The sequence below is a fragment of the Cnephaeus nilssonii genome, assembly GCF_951640355.1.
Source record: "Cnephaeus nilssonii genome assembly, chromosome: 10".
Taxonomy (NCBI): domain Eukaryota; kingdom Metazoa; phylum Chordata; class Mammalia; order Chiroptera; family Vespertilionidae; genus Cnephaeus; species Cnephaeus nilssonii.
The window spans coordinates 29,921,621-29,940,970 of NC_137081.1; the positions used below are offsets into that span (position 1 = coordinate 29,921,621).

The 19,350-nt window shown below is 45.6% G+C and overlaps 1 protein-coding gene across 5 annotated transcripts in view; it reads left to right on the plus strand.

The window, feature by feature from the left end:
• LOC307106293 (nuclear body protein SP140-like protein) overlaps positions 1-19,350 on the plus strand; it is a 134,547-nt gene that overhangs the window by 58,541 nt on the left and 56,656 nt on the right. For 3 of the 5 annotated variants that reach the window (XM_079782661.1, XM_079782664.1, XM_079782665.1), the window contains one exon: positions 713-1,127. The exons of 1 other annotated variant lie outside the window; for it this stretch is intronic. In XM_079782661.1, the coding sequence (XP_079638787.1) occupies positions 713-781 (69 nt within the window). In that variant the 3' untranslated portion in view covers positions 782-1,127. Of the gene's footprint in view, positions 1-712; positions 1,128-16,825; positions 17,069-19,350 lie in introns of those variants that run through there. One more of the 5 variants, XM_079782662.1, reaches the window with a different exon arrangement.

Below are 19,350 nucleotides of genomic sequence, written 5' to 3' on the forward strand. Positions count from 1 at the left end.
CATGTTATCCCTTTTATTTCTCCCCAAATATATTCAATCAGGCCTCTCAGAGGCCCCAAACTGCAGATTTCTTTGCATGTAAATGAACCATATAACATATTACCAGAGGGGAATGGAATTGACAATGTAAAAGGAAGATCATTGATTGTACATCTGCAATATTTGATTATCACTAAGGCCTTAGATTACTTTACTAACTTTCACTAAAAGAAACAAACCAAAGCCAATGACTAAGAATCATCCGTGTAGTAATGATTTCCCATTTCTGTCTAGACAACAAGGCTTAAGGAAACAAAAGATACTCGTAGATGCTTAAGATTTTTGTTTTGGTTTGGTTTGGTTTTGTGGTTTTGTTTGTTTTAAATATATTTTTATTGATTTCAAAGAGAAACGGAGAGGGAGAGAGAGATAGAAACATCAATAATGAAAAAGAGCCATTGATCAGCTGCCTCCTTCATGACCCACACTGGGAAAAATGCCCACAACCCGGGCATGTGCCCTGACCAGAAATATACCATGATCTCATGGTTCATAGGTGGACGCTCAACCACAGACCCTTACTGGCGGGCTTAGCTGCTTGAGTTTTTAAACTTAACCTACTTAATGTAACTTAGGTGTTTAAAATAAGAATTCTGATCATTTTCCATTGCACATTGTCTAATGACACTGATGTTGTCGTTACTTTTGTCTGTGTGTGTGTTTTTTCCCCCAGCACGATGACTCAGTTCAAACAGAAAAGGAATTTAAGAAGAATTTCAAACAAGTCTTTTCTATTCAGTAAACAAATCAGAAGAATTCACTGGTAGTGGATGCTGTTGATACCCTGGAAAATCCCGCTTTCAGGCACATTTCTCATCCCCCAGCTGCTATGAGCATTGGCTGCTTATGCCATCCCTTCCCAATGTATCACTATGGGCCAAATGTAGACAGATTCACTCAAAGGTTAATGGGTGTTGGTTCCCAGCACCAAGGTTGAACCAACCATGTGGAGTGATTCATGTTCCTGTGCTCCCCATAGCTGAGCTAGTCTCCAGCTATGACCACCTCCTTGCTTCGCATTTCCCAGCACAGTGTCCTGCTTCCCTTATCCCTCCTCCTCCTGAGAAAATTCTCACAATAAATTACTGACTAAATAGACTTTGTCTTAGGCTTTGCTTTGGGAACCCAACTTCACATTATGATCTAGCAAGCCAGACCTAAGCTTGGAGTTCTGAGCTGAATCACTGTCTAGCCAGCTGGCAAGAAGTGGAATACTGATAGTCCATGAGGAACTAAAACAGTGCAGTTGCAAAACACATTCACCTGTGTAAATGAGATAGGGGAAGCAGTATTGAGGCAATTGTCTAACATTTACAAAGAAATAGTAACTATAAGAACTGTGTGAGCAGATGGTTATTTCTTTTTTTAAAACTATTTACATATGCTTTTATTAGTTTCAGAGAAAGGAAAGGAGAGGGAGAGAAATATAGAAACATCAATGATGAGAGAGAATCATAGATTGACTGCCTCCTACAAACCTCCTACTGGGGATTGACCTGTAATCCAGGCATATGCCCTGAACAGGAATTGAACCATGGCTCCATGCTCAACCAGAGCCACACCAGCCTGGCTAGGTGGCTATTTCTGAGCTCATTTAAAGTGTTAAAAAGAGTACATGACAAGCTTATATATATATCAATTACCACCTGCATCTGGAAGGTACACAATATGGAAGGCCTGGTGCAGGTCCTAATTTTAAGGGTGACAGACTTCTGCCAAGCCAGAGTGTCTCAGTTGGTTGAGCATCTACCTGTGCAGAGAAAGGTTTGCCTCATGGCATATACCTGACTTATGTGTTCGGTCCTGGGTCAGGACGTGTACGAGAGGCAACTGATAGATGTTTCTCTCTCATATCTATGTTTCTCTCTCTGTCTCTGTCTAAGCATGTACTTGGGTGAAGATTATATATTTTAAAAAAAAAGAATGATAGAACTTCAGTGAAGACTGAATTCTAAGCTCAGGTTGGCCTCATGTGCCAATCCCTGATAAAGAAAACATCAAGCCCTGAAACTCAGAATGGGGCTTTCTAAGTAGATGCATCTGAAAACTCTGAACTCAAGATCCTTCTGAACCCACTGTCCTGCAAAAGAGACCCCTGTCCCTGTTGGTAGACAGACCACTTCCTTACCCTCCCCCCCCCCATCTGCCTGAACTAAGATTATGCAGAGTTCTCTCAGTATGATCAAGCTAGGTATAATCTAGATGAACCTGCTAGCTGAATAGATAGTTTACTGAAACAGAACTTCAGGTCTGGCCAACATGTACTAACTGTCACAGCAAGATGAGTAATTTGTATAATGTGCAACAATATGTCATCAAAAGAGATTATAAATAGATGATCAGATGGTTGAAATAGGCATCCCCATCCCTATTTTATATTACAACATAGTTTTTCCAGGATTCACTCCCACAAACAACCACTGACCCATGCTGGCCAGCCAGTCCTGCTCCTTTAGAAAGCTCACCCAGAGAACCAAGATAGCCATGGTAACAAGCCTATAGTTCAGGTGATCCATGGAAACAGGTCTGTAACTCTATCTGTAGTGCCAATGGCCCTATCCAATTGACTAATACAGCCTGTGCCCTCACCCATTCAGGCAGCCTAGCCAGTGAGCCCACACAATCATGAAGCATAGCCTGTAGCTCCACCCAATGAGGGAGCCTCGAGGTGACTCTGCCCAACATGGGACAGTCTCTATCCCCATCCAATGCAGTATGCCACTGGAGGACCCTCTCAATCAGAAAATTTGGCCAATAACCATGTCCAACATCAGAGAACAGCCAGAAAGTTAACTTATTGTGAAGCCCACCCTGTAGCACAGCCAACTTCAGGGAACAACCATTGGCATCACCAGATCTCAGATCACAATCTAAGGCCTACTATGCGTGTGAAGCCCTTACAGTAGTCCCAACTGAGCATTAAGTGTAGCCAGAGACACCATCAGGCTAGGGAACACAGCTTGAAACTCTACCCAACCAGAAGCTATTGCAGAACCCAGCCTGTAACCCTGACAAATTACAGAGTCCAACCAGTGGCACCACCATACCACAAAACACAACCTGAAACCTCACTCAACAAGAGGTGATCGCAAAGCTCAGCAAGTGCACCCATCAAGCCCCAGAGTACAGCCAGCAGTTGTGCCTGATCAGGGAGCCCAACCTGCAAGTCCACCAAACCACAGAGCTCAGCCATCATCCAAGCACCAACCTCAGAGCATAGTCACTAGCCTTCCCAACTGAGACCCTGACCCGAACCCGAATGGATGGATGCTACCAGCTCTCCTGTATGGTATTCCAATCTTAGCTGACTGGTGAAGGCATTTTCCTGGTGAAGTGAACCTGTACAGTCTGTGAGAGGAGATTGCTTACTTATATGCACTGATACCAACACAAGGAATCAAGGATCATAAATATTCAGGTAAACAATGCACTACAAGAAAAAAAAAACACTAATAAACTCTAATAACTACCCTTAAAGAAATTGGGATATATAAGTTGTCTGACAAAAAAATTTAGAATAATCCTCTTAAAGAAGTTCAGTGAACTATAAGGACCCATAGAGAGACAACTAAAAAAATGAACCAAATGAGAAGTTTAACCAAAAAGAGAAACTATAAAAAGAAACCAGTCCAACCAGCAATTCCTGGTCAGGGCACATGCCTGGGTTGGGGGCTCATTCTCTAGTGGGGGAAGAGGGGGTACAGTAGGCAGCCAATCAATGATTCTCTCTCATCATTGATGTTTCTATCTCTATCTCCCTTTCCCTTCCTCTCTGAAATCAATAAAAATATTTTTTAAGTCTTAAAAATAAATAAGTAAATAAATAAATAAAACATGTTAAGTGATAGGGAACAAATTTGTTGAAATCAATAAGAATCACTAATCTGGAATCATTAATTTAGGTAGCAGTCCTTTGTGCATCCTTCTCCTAGTGTATCCCACTGATTCTCTCTGTGAAGGGACAGTTTAACTGATCCTTTTCCCATGGTGGAGCCTCCTTATGACATCCCACTCCTGTCTCACAACCACTGAGTCTTCACGAAGCTGCAGGGGCCACCTCCACTGCTTCTGTTCTGTTCAGCAACTCTGAGGTCCCATCCATGGATCCTCCACTCAACATAAGCACCCACTTACAAGCCAAAAGAAGCAAAGGCCGCTGCCAGTGGGCACCTCCTGTGTGCTGAGTGGAGATAATCAGAATGAGCTAAGTGCACGACTTTTCTTGCTACTTATGCATCACTTGACCATCCTAAGATTCAGGACATTCACCAACCGGGCATCTGTGAACCACTGGTGGTCTGTGAGGTCCAAAAGGTTGGGTACCACTGGTTTAAAGAAGCCTTTGGAGCAGCAGTCATCAACTGGTGGTCCACAGACCACTGGTGGCCCATGAGTTGCGAAAGGGTCACCATGATTAGTAATGGATGACGAGGGAACTTGCAGAAATATTAGGAGTGGGGCTTCACTGTTCATTCAATGGCTTCCTTCGCTGGTACATCCCAGCTTCTTGTGGTGCCCAGTCCAGCTAACACTCCGGGACACCCTGGGAGACCCCAGGTCAAGGTAACTCCCAAGAAACATTCCTCCCCCTTTCCTGAGGGAAGGACTGACACCTACAGCCTTGCTTTTTTCTTATGAGGCAAGTCTGATGTGGAAATGCCTGGTCCCAGTGAAGGCAGCAAGATTCCACCAGGATTCCCAGGATTAAATGTGATGAACCCTGTAAAAGGTCAACCTGATTTTTTAGTCAAGCCGTTGGGCATCTGAGTCAATAAGAGTTGGGTGAGGCTAAGACATTGAGGTTCAGATCCTCCAGGAGGCAGAGAACCCTAATGGTGGAGGAAGGTGAAGACAATCCACCAGGGAAACAGGGGTTGGGGTGTGGTAGATATTAAACCCCAAAACTTCCTTGAAATCTCACATATTCTTTTCATAATTCACTCTATGTCATTCATTTTTTAACTTGTTTGATAATTTTAATTGCTCCACATTGCTCACCATCTAGTAAAATCAGCATGCCTGGGAGGGATGTCAGGATGATTCTTTTGTGTGCACCCTAGGAATGCCAGTCTCAATCCAAGGAGGAGTAGGTTTGAGTAGTTCTGTCTCCAGGAAGGTGAAGAAGGCAAGGTCACTGTGGAGCTTCAGTACAGAATGAACCTCTCTGGGAAACAAAGGGGTTCTGAGGGGGTGGGAGGGGCCACAGTTTCAGGACCCCCTTCAATTTTAAATTAGACTTATCTGTCTAGGTCATAACTGGTTTTTGTGCTCATGAACTGCCAAATATCAACATTATCTTAAAATCAAATCCATACATCATCTCACCTTTATTTAGATAGAAATAATGGTGTTTGATTGTTAATTTAGAGGATTTAGAACTTGAGAGAACGGGGATAACATGTTCCCCCTTCATCCATTACTAATCATGGTGACCCCTTTGGACCTCATGGACCACCAGTAGTCTAAAAATCTTGAGAGATAAGGGATTGTTAGTTTTGGTTTCTCTAAACAGGCAACCAGAAGAAGTTCGAAGGAGGCAGTAATACCATGCAGGACCAATAGAGGGAAGTGTAGACATGGCTGGAGTCAAGTCTGGGAGGAAAGTGCTACCCAACTGATGGTAATGGGGACTCTTAGATGATAAAATGAGAAATGTGATGGCAGTAACAAGCTCCTTCCTTTCCACACCATGTGTCTGAGGCTGGGTGGTCATGAGAGAGAGGCATTATGTGGTTTCAGGGGTTTTCAGGGAGTGTGCTGCTGTCCAGCGGTAACCAGGGTATCACTAAAATCAGTCCTTGTTCCCTTCTGGATACAGGTCACTTACTTCCCCTGAGGTGGAGCCCAGGGCTCCAAATGATGGGTTCTGGTGATGTTGGCGACTTGGGTTGGGACAGGCCATGTGGCCCTGAGCCAGCCTCCTTCCTCTTTGGTCTACAGAGGGGAGTTTCTCATGCATAGCCCTAGACCTTCTAGTATGTGGCCTAGATAAGATTACTGTGCTCCCCTATAGTCTCCTCCTTCTCTTCTGAACGTCTTAACTTAACCTCACTCTTTAACCTCTTCTTTCTCTGCCCAGATATCTCTTCCAAACAACTTTTCCAAGGATTCACTACCTTCTCTGTAGAGATAATCACATTTCCCCTCCAACAACCCATCTGAATTCTTTATTTTCCTTGTTTTATTTTTATTTTTTATTGATTAAGGTATTACATGTGTCCATATCCCCCTTTTGCCCCCCCCCACCCCACTCCCATACATGCCCTCACCCCCCAGTGTCTTTCGTCCATTGATTATGCTTATATGCATGCATACAGTTCCTTCAGTTGATCTCTTCCTCCCTCCCCCCTCCCCAGCCTTCCCACTGTAATTTGACAGTCTGTTCGATGCTTCTCTGCCTCTGTATCAATCTTTTTGTTCACCGGGTTATAATGTTCTTTATTATCCATAAATGAGTGCGATCATATGGTCTTTCTCTTTCACTGACTAGCTTATTTTGCTTAGCATAATGCTCTCCAGTTCCATCCATGCTGCTGCAAATGGTAAGAACTCCTTTTTTAAAGCACCGTAGTATTCCATTGTGTAGATGTACCATTGTTTTCTAATACACTCATCTGCTGACGTGCACTTAGGCTGTTTCCAAATCTTAGCTATTGTAAATTGTGATGCTATGAACATAGGGATGCATATATCCTTTCTGATTGGTATTTCTAATTTCTTGGGATATATTACTAGAAGTGGAATCACTGGGTCAAATGGAAGTTCCATTTTTAGTTTTTTGAGGAAATTCCATACTGTTCTCCACAGAGGCTGCACCAGTCTGCATTCCCACCAGCAGTGCACGAGGGTTCCTTTTTCTCCGAATCCTCACCAGCACTTGTCGTTTGTTCATTTTTTGATGATAGCCATTCTAACAGATGTGAGATGGTACCTCATTGTGTTGATTTACATCTCTTAGATAATTAGTGACTTTGATCATGTTTTCATATGTCTCTTGGCCTTCCTTATGTCCTCTTTAAAAAATATCTATTTAGGTCCATTGCCCGTTTTTGATCAGGTTGTTTATCTTCCTTTTTTGGTTAAGTTGTATGAGTTCCCTGTTAATGTTGGAGATTAAACCCTTATCGGAGATAACATTGGCAAATATGTTCTCCCATATAGTGGGCTTTCTTATTGTTTTGTTGATGGTTTCTTTTGCTGTGCAGAAACTTTATATTTTGATGTAGTCCCATTTGTTTATTTTCTCTTTAGTTTCCATTGCCCTAGGAGCAGTATCAGCGAAGAAATTGCTTGGCATATGTCCAAGATTTTGCTGCCTGTGGATTCCTATAATATTTTTATGGTTTCCCGTCTTACATTTAAGTCCTTTATCCATTTTGAATTTATTTTTGTGTATGGTGTAAGTTAGTGGTAGTGTTACTTTTTTTGCATGTATCTGTCCAATTTTCCCAACACCATTTATTGAAGAGACTGTCTTGACTCCATTGTATGCTCTTGCCTCCTTTGTCAAAAATTAATTGAGCATAGTGTTTTGGGTCAATTTCTGGGTTCTCTATTCTATTCCATTGGTCTATATGTCAGTTCTTATGCCAGTACCAGGCAGTTTTGAGAACAGTGGCTTTGTAATACAGCTTGATATCTGGTATTGAGATCCCTCCTATGTTGCTCTTCTTTCTCAGGATTGCTGCAGCTATTCGAGGTCTATTTTTATCCCAGATGAATTTTTGATGAGTTCATTCAAGGTCTGTGAAATATGCCGTTGGTATTTTAATGGGGAGCACATTGAATCTATAGTTGCTTTGGGTAGTATGGACATTTTAATGATGTTGATTCCAACAATCCATGAACACAGTATTCTCTTCCATCTTTTTATGTCTTCCTCTATCTCTTTTTTCAGTGCCCTGTAGTTTTCTGAGTAGAGGTCTTTTACCTCCTTAGTTAAGTTTATTCCTAGGTATCTTAATTTTTTTGGTGCGATGGTAAATGGGATTGCTTTTTTAGTCTCTCTTTCTGTAAGTTCACTGTTGGTGCATAGAAATTCCATAGATTTCTTGGTGTTAACATTGTATCCTGCTACACTACCAAATTCATTTATTAAGTCTAATAATGTTTTGAGGGAGTCTTTAGAGTTCTATGTACAGTATCATGTCATCTGCGAATAATGACAATTTTACTTCTTTTCCAATTTGGATGCCCTTTATTTCTTCTTCTTGTCTTATTGCTGTGGCTAGAACTTCCAGTATTATGTCAAAAAGGAGTGGTGAAAGCGGACATCCCTGTCCTGTTCCTGTTCTTAGTGGAAATGGTTTTAGTTTTTGCCCATTGATTATGATGTTGGCTGTAAGTTTGTCATATTAGGCTTTTATTATGTCGAGGTATGATCCCTCTATTACCACTTTGCTGAGCGTTTTTATCAGAAAAAGGTGTTGGATTTTATCAAATGCCTTTTCTGCACCAATTGATATGATTATGTGATTTTTGTCTCAATTTGTTTATGTGATGTATCACATTGATTGATTTGCAGATATTGTACCAGCCTTGCATTCCTGGAATAAAACCCACTTGTTCATGGTGTATGATCTTTCTAATGTAATGCTGGATCCAGTTTGCTAGAATTTTGTTGAGGATTTTGGCATATATGTTCATCAGAGATATTGGCCTGTAATTCTCTTTCTTTGTGGTTTCTTTATCGGGTTTTGGGATTAGGGTAACGCTGGCTACATAGAAAGAGTTTGGAAGTGTGCCTTCCTCTTGAACATTTTGGAATAGTCTGAGAAGGATTGCTTTTAGTTCTTCTTTGAATGTTCGGTAAAACTCCTCTGTGGAGCCATCTGGTCCAGGGCTTTTGTTTGCTGGAAGCTTTTTGATTACTGTTTTAATTTCATCAGTAATTATCAGCCTATTCAGGTTTTTTGAATCTTCCTGATTGAGTTTTGGAAGCTTGTATTGTTCTAGAAATGTGTCCATTTCATCAAGGTTGTCCAGTTTGTTGGAATAGATTTCTTCATAGTATTTTTTCATAATCGTTTGTATTTCTGTGGGATCAGTTGTTACTTCACCTCTTTTATTTCTGATTTTGTTTATTTGGGCCCTCTCTCTTTTGTTTCTTGGTGAACCTGGCTAGAGGTTCATCAATCTTTTCTATCCTTTCAAAGAACCAGCTCTTGGTTTCATTGATCTTATGTATTGTTTTGTTGTTTTTTGTTTGTTGTTTTTTGTCTCTATGTCATTTATTTCTGCTCTGATCTTTATTATCTTTTTCCTTCTGTTTACTGTGAGCTTTTCTTGTTGCTCTTTCTAGTTCTTTAAGTTGCAAGGTTAGATAATTTATTACCTTTTTTTTCTTGTTTTTTGAGGTAGGCCTGTAGAGCTATGAACTTCCCTCTCAGGACTGCTTTCCCTGTGTCCCATAGATTTTGGATTGTTGTGTTTTTATTGACATTTGTTTCCAGGATGCTTTTAATTTCTTCTTTGATCTCTTTGGTAACCCAGTCATTGTTTAATAGCATGCTATTTAGCCTCCAAGTGTTTGATTTATTTTCATTGTTTTTATTGTAGTTGATTTCTAGTTTTATGCCATTATGGTCTGAGAACATGCTTGTTATGATTTCTTTCTTCTTGAATTTGAAGAGTCTTTGCCTGTGTCCTAATATGTGGTCTATCTTTGAAAATGTTCCATGTGCACTGAGAAAGAATGTATATTCTGTAGTTTTGGGGTGAAATGTTCTGAAGATATCAATTAAGTCCATCTGATATAGTGAGTCATTTAGGATTGCTGTTTCTTTGCTGATTTTTTGTTTAGAGGATTTGTCCAGTGGTGTCAGTGGTGTATTAAAGTCCCCTACTATGACTGTATGGTATTGATCTCTCCCTTGATATTTTCCAGAAGTTGTTTTATGTATTTGGGTGCTCCTGTTTTGGGGGGCATATATGTTTACCAGAGTTCTATCTTCTTGTTGAATTCCTCCTGTTAGTATTATGAAGTGGCCTTCATTATCTCTTGTTATGGCTTTTACTTTGACGTCTATTTTATCAGATATAAGTATCACAACCCCAGCTTTTTTCTCTTTTCCATTTGCCTGTAAAATATTTTTCCATCCCTTCACTCTCGGCCTGTGTGAATCCTTTATTCTGAGATGGGTCTCTTGCAGACAGCAAATATATGGGTCATGTTTTCTTATCAATTCAGCTACCCTGTGTCTTTTGATTGGTGCATTTAATCCATTTATGTTTAATGTTATTATTGATAAGTACTTGTTTGTTGTCATTTTTGTTCTTATTGTTTATGTGTCTTCTTGCCTTTCTGTTTCTTCTTTTTACATCAGTCCCTTTAGCATTTTTTTGCATTGCTGGCTTTGTAGTAATAAACTCTCTTAGCCGTTTTTTGTCTGTGAAGCTCCTGATTCCACTTTCAATTTTGAATGATAGCCTTGCTGGGTATAGTATTCTTGGATTCAGTCTCTAGCTTTGCATCACTTTGTATATTTCATTCCATTCCCTTCTGACCTGGTATGTTTCTGTTGAGAAATCAGTTGATATTCTAATAGGAGATCCCTTGAAGGTAACTTTCTGTCTCTGGCAGCCTTTAAGATTCTTACTTTGTCGTTGGTGTTTGCCAATTTAATTATGATGTGTGTTAGTATTAGTCTTTTGAGGTTCATCTTCTTTGGACTCTATGTACTTCTTGGACTTGCATAGTTTTTTTTCTTGCCAATATCAGGGAAGTTTTTTGTCATTATTTCTTGAAACAGGTTTTTTATTCCTTGCTTCTCCTCCTCTCTTTCTGGTAACCCTATTATGCGAATGTTGTTTCATTTTGTCTTGTCCCAAAGAACCCTTAGGCTCTCCTCTTGCTTTTTAAGTCTTCCTTCAAGTTGCTGTAGTGTTTGTGTTTTTTCCTACCTTGTCTTTTAATTCGCTGATGCGGTCCTCAGCCTCTTCTAGTCTACAGTTTTAGCCTTCCGTTGTGTTCTTTATTGCAGCTATATTGTTCTTCATCTCCTCTTGGTTCCTTTTCATGTGGGTGACATCCCCATTCAGCTCCTTATAATTCTCATTAAAAGCTGTGTGTACTTGTCATTGAGTTGTATGTATTTGTCATCCAGCCATTTAAGCATCCTTATAACCATTATTCTGAATTCTTTCTCTGATATGTTGCTAGCCTCAATTTCATTTAACTCCCTTTCTGGTGATTCCTCTTTTTCTTTCCTTTGGGGATTGCTTTTTTGTCATCCCCATGTTTTGCTGTAACATTTTAATTGTAGATCCCATTGCTTTGCTACCCAGGTTCTTTTGGGGATGGTGTTACTGGTGAGATCTCTCAGGTCTCCTGTGCTTGGTAATCTAGTGTAGCTCCCTACTTGAGCTACTTGGGTTCTTTTGATGTAGGCCTGCAAGCTGGAAAGGTCCAACTGTGGTGTCTAGAAGTCAGTAGCCATGGAGGGGGGTATCCAAATTTTTGCTGTCTTGTTCCCTTGATTCAAATTGTGCGTGCCTAGTGGGGACTCACAGTGGCACCCAGGAACCATCTGTTGGGGTGATGAGGCTCAGGAGGCCTGTGCTCTAGAAAGGCATGACTGTGCTGTCCAGAGTTCTGTAGTTGTGGGGTGGGAAGACTCAGCTTTTGCTGCTTCACCTATGGTGGATAAGTGTACGCTCCCAGTGGTAGCTTACAGGGGCACACATGGTGCATTTGACAGCAAGGGCACTGAAGCACTTGAAGGGCCTTGGCACTGAAGCTGAGGCATCTGTGGACATGTATCCAGGATGAGTGAATTCAGAATTTCTACTGCTGGGCGGGAGTGTGTCTCTGTTTGTCCAAGGTCACACCCAGCAAAGACTCACAGCAGCTCCCACGAGCACTCTATGGATAGATGGGCTCAGGGTACCTGCCTGTTGGAAATGAAAGACTGTGGCGATGCGTTTGCTGGTGCATAGCTCTGACGCACTCTGAGGGATCCTGGTGTTGTGGAAAGTTATTCAGAAAAAGAGAATTCAGAATTTCTACTGCGGGGCAGCACACCCTTGTCTATACAAAATCACACCCAGCAGGGGCTCACAGCAGCTCCCCACAGCACCCTGTGGATAGATCGGCTCAGGGTGCCTGCCCATAAAAAATGTGTGACTGGGCGGTGCATTTGCCAGAGCAGAGCTCTGTCGCATTCTGAAGGGCCCTGGCGCTAAAGTTACACAGCTGGAGTGTCTGTGGGAAGGTATCCAGGTGAGAGAATTCAGAATTTCTACTGCCGGGAGGAGTGCATCCCTCTTTGTCTAATCACACCCAGCAAGGACTCACAGCAGCTCCCACTAGTGCCTTGTGGATAGATGGGCTCAGGGTGCCTGCCCATTGGAAATGTGTGACTGTGGTGGTGCGTTTGCCGGAGCAGAGCTCTGACGCACTCTGAGGGGCCCTGGCATTGAAGTTACACAGCTGGGGTGTCTGTGGGCAGTTATTCAGGAAGAGGAAATTCAGAATTTCTACTGTGGGGCAGCATGCCCAGCACGGGCTCCCAGTGGCTCCCAGGTGCTCCCTACTGAGTGGTGTGCCCTGGATGCCTGCATGCTGGAAACGCAAGAATGTGGTGTCCGGAGTTCTGCCATTGGGGACGGGGTAAGTTGTACTTACTACTGCTGGAGCGGTGCCCCTTTGATGGTGGAGGTCCCAGGGTCCACAGGACTGCGGGTAGGGCAGCAGGATTTTGGCTGTAGTGGCTACTGGGTCACTGGCAGTGTCTGGGTGGTGGTGCTGATGAGTTCCTAGAAAAGACCACTCTCCCCATCTGGATTCTTACCAGCTTTGTAGGAAGACTCAGGAGTCCACAGCTGTACCTTCACTGAACCCAGTCACTAAGATTCTAATAAGTGGGAGAAGGGGGCTCCACAGCATCCCAGTCCCTAAAAGCTCAAATATTTCCATTGAGTGCCATCAAGTCTACACAACCATGCAATTGCCAGAGGTATGACTGCCCACCTCTTTACCCATCTAGGGCACAATTTGACAAGAACTCAAGGAGCAAGACTCCTTTCAAGGTGTTCATGCTCTCCCTACCCTTCCCAAAAATGCATGCCTTTCCACCTGAATTCCAAACCAACTGACAGACAAAAGCATGGGACAGATGGGGAGCTAAATACCAGCTTTCTTCCTCATAAAAGCTGGGGACATGGTTTGGATGTGTGTCAAAAAATAATTCCTCGGGAGAAGCCAAGATGGCGGCGGAGGTGAACGGCTGATCTGTTGCCTCGCATGGCAGTTTAGGAAAAACAACTAAAAGATGGACTGGTGAGCGTGGCGACTCCTGCTCGCGTCTCCCCAGGCCGGGCGGCTGCTCCTCTCAGCCAACACCGCAGCCGGGGCCATGAGCTCGTGGGCGCCGCGGCAGCTGCTGTGGCGGCGGCCGCAGACTCGGCGCAGCGGCTCTCGGTGAAGGAAGAGACCATCTTTCTGCGAGACGGGCCCACCCGCGTCACCGAACTGGCCCAGCTCCCCACTGAGATCCTCGGGGCCCCGGAGACCGCCAACACCGACTTAGAGGATTCTTAGGACTTCCTGTCTTACACTCAAGTCCTCTAGCCATTTTGAGAGAGGAGAACCAAGAAGGCAGCAAAGTCAAACAAAGGAACTTCGCGCACAGCAATTTCAAAGTTAAACAAAGGAACTTCGCCGCGCACAGAGCGTCTGCCACCCAGAACCACAGGAGAGCTGGCTGAATGGTGGATTTACAGCTAAGAGAGAAGAGGAAAGAGCGAACTCTGGAGGAGCTGAGGTGCGGAGGTGCATGGGTCGGGGGAAGGGACTTGTGGCTTTTGTTCCAACCCTAGGGGAGATTAGCTCCCCAGATGCCTGCGGGGAGAGGCTGGACTCTCGGCCTTTGGATTGGAGAGTGGGAGTGACTTCCTTGTGGAGGTGCGCCCAGCAATCAGTGTTTGCTGCATTGGAGTGCGGAACTGAGGGGGCTTAGAAACATGGAAAGCAGAAAAAGCAGACTTGCAGCCAGTGTGGTTCGCCACGCCATGGCCTGGTGGCGCCCTGAGGCCCCGCCCCGCCCTGAGACTCGCCCCGCCCTGGGACCCGCCCCGCTCGTTTTGCAGGTCCGCCCCGCATGTCTTGCAGGCACACCTGGGCTCCAAGCAACGGCTTTTGCATGTGGGTGGCCTGCCCTATGGCAGCTTGACCAGATAAACTGCGGTTCTAGTCGGACTGCTCTAGGGACGCTCAGACAGGAGGAGGAAACTGCAGTTTTTGCCGTAAGTCCTGCTGAGTGGTCTCAGGTAGTAGCTGACCTACACACCATTGGAGACCCAGAAACGAGGGCATCTAGTGGTCGGTGTGAGATGACACCAGATTTCAACCACTCTCATAAAGGACACATTCCAGAGGCAGACTCAGTGAGCGCCAAAGCCTTGCTGCACCAAGACCCGGCCCATAAATCTGTCTCCTACACAGCAACTCTTCCTTTATAGACACAGAGGATCCGCACGACCAATTGGCCTGGAGGACAATTCCTCCCAGCGACACCAACAACAATCAAGACTTAACTATACAAAGGAAGACCAAGATGGAGGCATAGGGCGGAAGCCTGATTGTTGCCTACCACAACAATTTTGAGACTACGACGGGAGAGCAGAGCAGACACCATCCAGAACCACCGGAGGGCTGACTGAGCAGATGCTCTACAACTAGAATAAAAGAGAGGGGTACTCGGGATGATGCTGATGCCGGTGACCCAAAGATCACACTTTAAGAACTACGGCTCAGGCGACACAGTGGCGGCCTGGAACGTGCTCAGCGCAGTTCCCCCGGCGGTCTCCGGCTGAGGGGAAGGCCCCACTCGCTGCCGAGCACGGACAGACGAGCCACTGGGAGACATGGGGTGGGAGACTCCGCGCTTGCTGACCTCCGAGTCCTTCAAGAATCTCAACGCCCCGGAAGCGGCCAGGTGCGCACGCTCGGTGACTGGCCACCGCTGCAGACCCAAGGGCCGACGCAGCCACCCCAGACCAGCCCGCTGCCGCGCACCGGGCACACCGGAGCTTCGCCGAGCCCGCCGCCCAACGAGTTCTGCGGCGGCTGCCCTGGAGCTCTGAGAAAATGGCCGAAGGAATTACTGAGATGGAATTGACCAACAGGAAATGGGATCAAGAAGACGAAACCCCGCTGGGTCCCGGATCCGGGTGAAGCTGCGCGCCCCTGGGTCCGGGTGAGGCTGGGAACTGGGTCAGGGTGAGTCTGGGTCCCGGGTCCGGGTGAGGCCGTGGACCCCTGGATCCGGGTGAGCCTGGCCCCGGGTCCGGGTGAGGCTGTGGGCCCCTGGATCCAGGTGAGCCTGGGCCCCGGGTCCGGGTGAGGCCGTGGGCCCCTGGATCCGGGTGAGCCTGGCCCCGGGTCCGGGTGAGGCCGTGGGCCCCTGGATCCGGGTGAGCCTGGCCCCGGGTACGGGTGAGGCCGTGGGCCCCTGGATCCGGGTGAAGCCGTGCCCCTGGGTCCGGCCGAGACCAAACCAGAGGGAGTCAGACCTGCATTACCACCATTTGTCCACCATCCAGAGCTGAGGGGTCAGTGCCGACATGTACTCATAAGGAACTGGTGGACATTGATATTGGGTCTCAAAAGAACTGTTGGTCCAGAAAGAAACTCACTACAGACTGATTCATTTGCCTGTCAGCATAACTATTATTGCTCGTCGCACATTCAATTCTTATAAGTATATCTCTAGTGACACATGATTTCGCTCATCTAGGGGAAATGATGAACAACATGGACTGATGAACAAGAACAGAACCAGAAACAAGGAGGCATCGATCGGACTATCGGGCCTCAGAGGGAGGATAGGGGAGGGTGGGGGGAGAAGGGAGAGATCAACCAAAGGTCTTGTGTGCATGCATAAGAGCCTAACCAATGGTTAAATTCAACAGGGGGTTGGGGCATCCATGGGGAGGGGTGTGGGATGGGAATGGGGGGATGAGGACAAATATGTGACACCTTAATCAATAAAGAAATTTAAAAAAATAATAATAATAATTCCTCAATCTGAAACCCAGAACTGGGCTTATTCACAAGGACCAAGGCTGCTCCAATCAACCACACACATTACCCACACCCCAGCCTGCTGTCCCTGTGCACTGGAGTTCAGAGCCCTGGACCCTCCAGTGGGATGAGCCCAGGGAGTCGCACCAAGGAGCAGACTCACCTTCACAGAACTCCCAGCCTCAGAGTCTCCCCAGGAAGAAGGGAGGGCAGGGGGACCAGGGGCCCTGCTGACTGATGGGCCACCTCCCAAAAGGGGACATTGGTGTGGGGCCTGAGTGCTCCCACTTGGGTCCCAGGTGTCCCTCCTCTCCATTTCTGCATCCACAGAGGTGCCAGGTCTTCATCATCTGGGCCAGTGGCTGCTGATGCTGTTCCCTCCGATTCCTCCTGCCCCTAAATTCTTGGGTCCAGGACTCTCTGCCTGCTCTTTGAAACAAACCCTGTCCCCACAGGGTCTCCCAGGCTGGAGACTCAGCCCACTACTGTGGTCTCAATGGAAGCTCCTCCTGGTAAAGCTAAGGAAGCCCATCCCCTGGGTGTTTTCTCTGCCCCCTATCCCTTTTCAGTCACTACCTCTCCTGCTCTCCAGGTTTCCAGTCACTGTAGCTAGGCTATTTTCCTGTTTTTGGAGTCAGTGCTCAATCAAGAAAACGCCTGGGGGCTGGCCCTGCCCCTGCCTTTCCCCTTGCTTTCTCCTCCCCTTGCCTCCTGGTCCTGACTGTCCCTTTTTGTCCTCCATTCCTGCTGCCACATGTCCTGATGGCTGAGTACTACTGTGGGACTGCAGAAGGAGGGAGGCATGTCTGAAAACACTCAGAAAGTTAGTTTCACTTCTAATTTCCCCGTTGGGGAGGAGCTCTCCCCGGGTGATTGATTGTACACACTTCCTGCTCAGGGCTGGGCAGCCACACTAGACGCAGGCTGGGGACACAGGAGAGCTCCAGGCCCAGAAAGGGCCCAGGGCAAGACGATGGCCCGTGAGGGCACAGACCTCAGCACCAGGTCAGTCTCTGTCTCCCTTCCTTTAACTTTCTGTCAGGTTGTGCTGCTGCTCTAGTGTGTGTTATTAGACACTCGTCTAAACTTTGACCTCATCTTGCTTTACAAGAACACTAGTGTGCAATGTAATGAAATGCAGGAATACTAGTGAAGGAATTAGATCTTTAAACTGCAAAGGGACAGCTGCTGGTGTGAGTGCAGCTGCCACAACTCACAGGACTCTTGTCTTACAGCTACTGCTCAGCTGTGTGCCATCTGGACTCGGCTGTCCTTTCAGATGCAATTTGTTATTTTCTCATGAACTCTGAACCCTCTCGTTTCCCTCCGGACCCCTCTGCCTTCAGGTTTTTTCAAACAGGGTACTTTAGAAAATACAAAATTCTGGGTGCCTTAGTCTCATACCTGAGCTAAGGACGGGTCAGTGCCAGGCCTATTCCCATCTCTGGCTGGGGCTCTGGACTCTCCCTCCAGGGATCTTGATCTAAGGGAGTAAAAGAAAAAGAAAGGGCCAAGACATGAAAGACTAGTGCAGGCTGAGTATTTTCATCTGTACTTTGAGTTTCTGCTCTATAATGCATTATACCTCTGACAAGGAAAAGGCCAGAAATCCTATCTTTTTCTTTTGTAATGTGTTAGAAATAACATTACTTAATATGTTTAACTTTTTTAATACCAAAGAATTACATTTTTCCTCTTGTTCATAAAGTTTCAGGTAACATGCAAGTGGGTAGAGGGGAAAATCCCCTTCATTGCCACCCACCCACTCTCAGTCCTGGTCCTGTTGAGTATTGTGGGTGCATATCTCTTTCTCTGCATTCACACATATAATTAACTGATTTTCCTAAATACATAATTTGTGTCTTGTTTTTAAACAAATGGTATTTTATTGCATTTTTGCATTGTCAGATAGTTTAGTTATTTTCAATTATTTTATTAGGGATCTTTTAACTTTAATAAATATACTGATCTCCCTCATTCTATTTTCAAATATATTTTTACTAGTGGCCTGGTGCACAAAATTCGTGCACGGGGGACGGGGGAGGGTGCAGGGGGTATCCCTCAGCCCGGCCTGCACCCTCTCCAATCTGAGACCCCTCAAAGGATGTCCTACTGCCAGTTTACCGGGATCGGGCCTAAACTGGCAGTCGGACATCCCTCTTGCAATCTGGGACTGCTGGCTCCTATCCACTCATCTGCCTGCCTGCCTGCCTGATTGCCCCTAATCACTCTGCGTGCCTGCCACTCAACCCTAACTGGCCCCCGCCACCAGCCTGCTCACCCCCAAATGCCCCCTGCCAGCCTGATCACCCCCAACTCCCCCCATGCCAGCATGCTCGCCCCCAACTGCCCCCGTGCTAGCCTGCTCACCCCCAACTCCCTTCCATGCTGGCCTGCTCAAACCCACCTCCCCTCCCCACTGGCCTGCTCGCCCCCAACTGCCCCCCTGGCTATGAGGGAAGCCCACGTCCTGGGAGCCTGCCAGCTGGAGGGAAGCCTGGGTCCCAGGTGCCAGAGGGAAGCCTGTGCCAGCAGCAGGGGAAGAAAGGCCTACTCTTGCATGAATTTTGTGCATCAGGCATTTAGTGAATAAATAAGAGTGATGAGGAAAGTTACTGCTGAATGCCATATACACCATCTTTAACCACAGTTTTCATGTTCTTAAGGTGGCAGGTTCAGTTCTACCCTTACTTCAGGGGAATATTTTTCTCTATTATCTTCAAAAATATATTGGTTTCTTTTTTATCATGGGGCAAAACTATTCTTCCATTGGTGCGATATTAGCCTTCACAGTTTTATCTGTCCCTAATGAATCATCTCTAGCTTTTTTTTTAAATATATATTTTATTGATATTTTACAGAGAGGAAGGGAGAGGGAGAGAGAGTTAGAAACATCGATGAGAGAGAAACATCGATCAGCTGCCTCCTGCACACTCCCCACTGGGGATGTGCCTGCAACCAAGGTACATGCCCTTGACCAGAATCGAACCCGGGACCCTTCAGTCCACAGGCCAACGCTCTATCCACTGAGCCAAACCGGTTTCGGCCATCTCTAGCTTTTGACTTTCTGTTCATTATGGTTGTCTCTAACCTAGTTCTTCTATGAAAATTGTTTCATTTTTAGTAGTTTTTCATGTTTTGTTAATCCCAATTAAAAGTTGATTGTGTTTATTTTTGAGGGAATGCTTTAATTTTCTTCAACAGCTCTGCAAGTCTGACTATAAACCATGTGTAATTATATCAGCCCATCAGCACACTGTTGCTTTATTTTTTTATGTGTTTGTGTG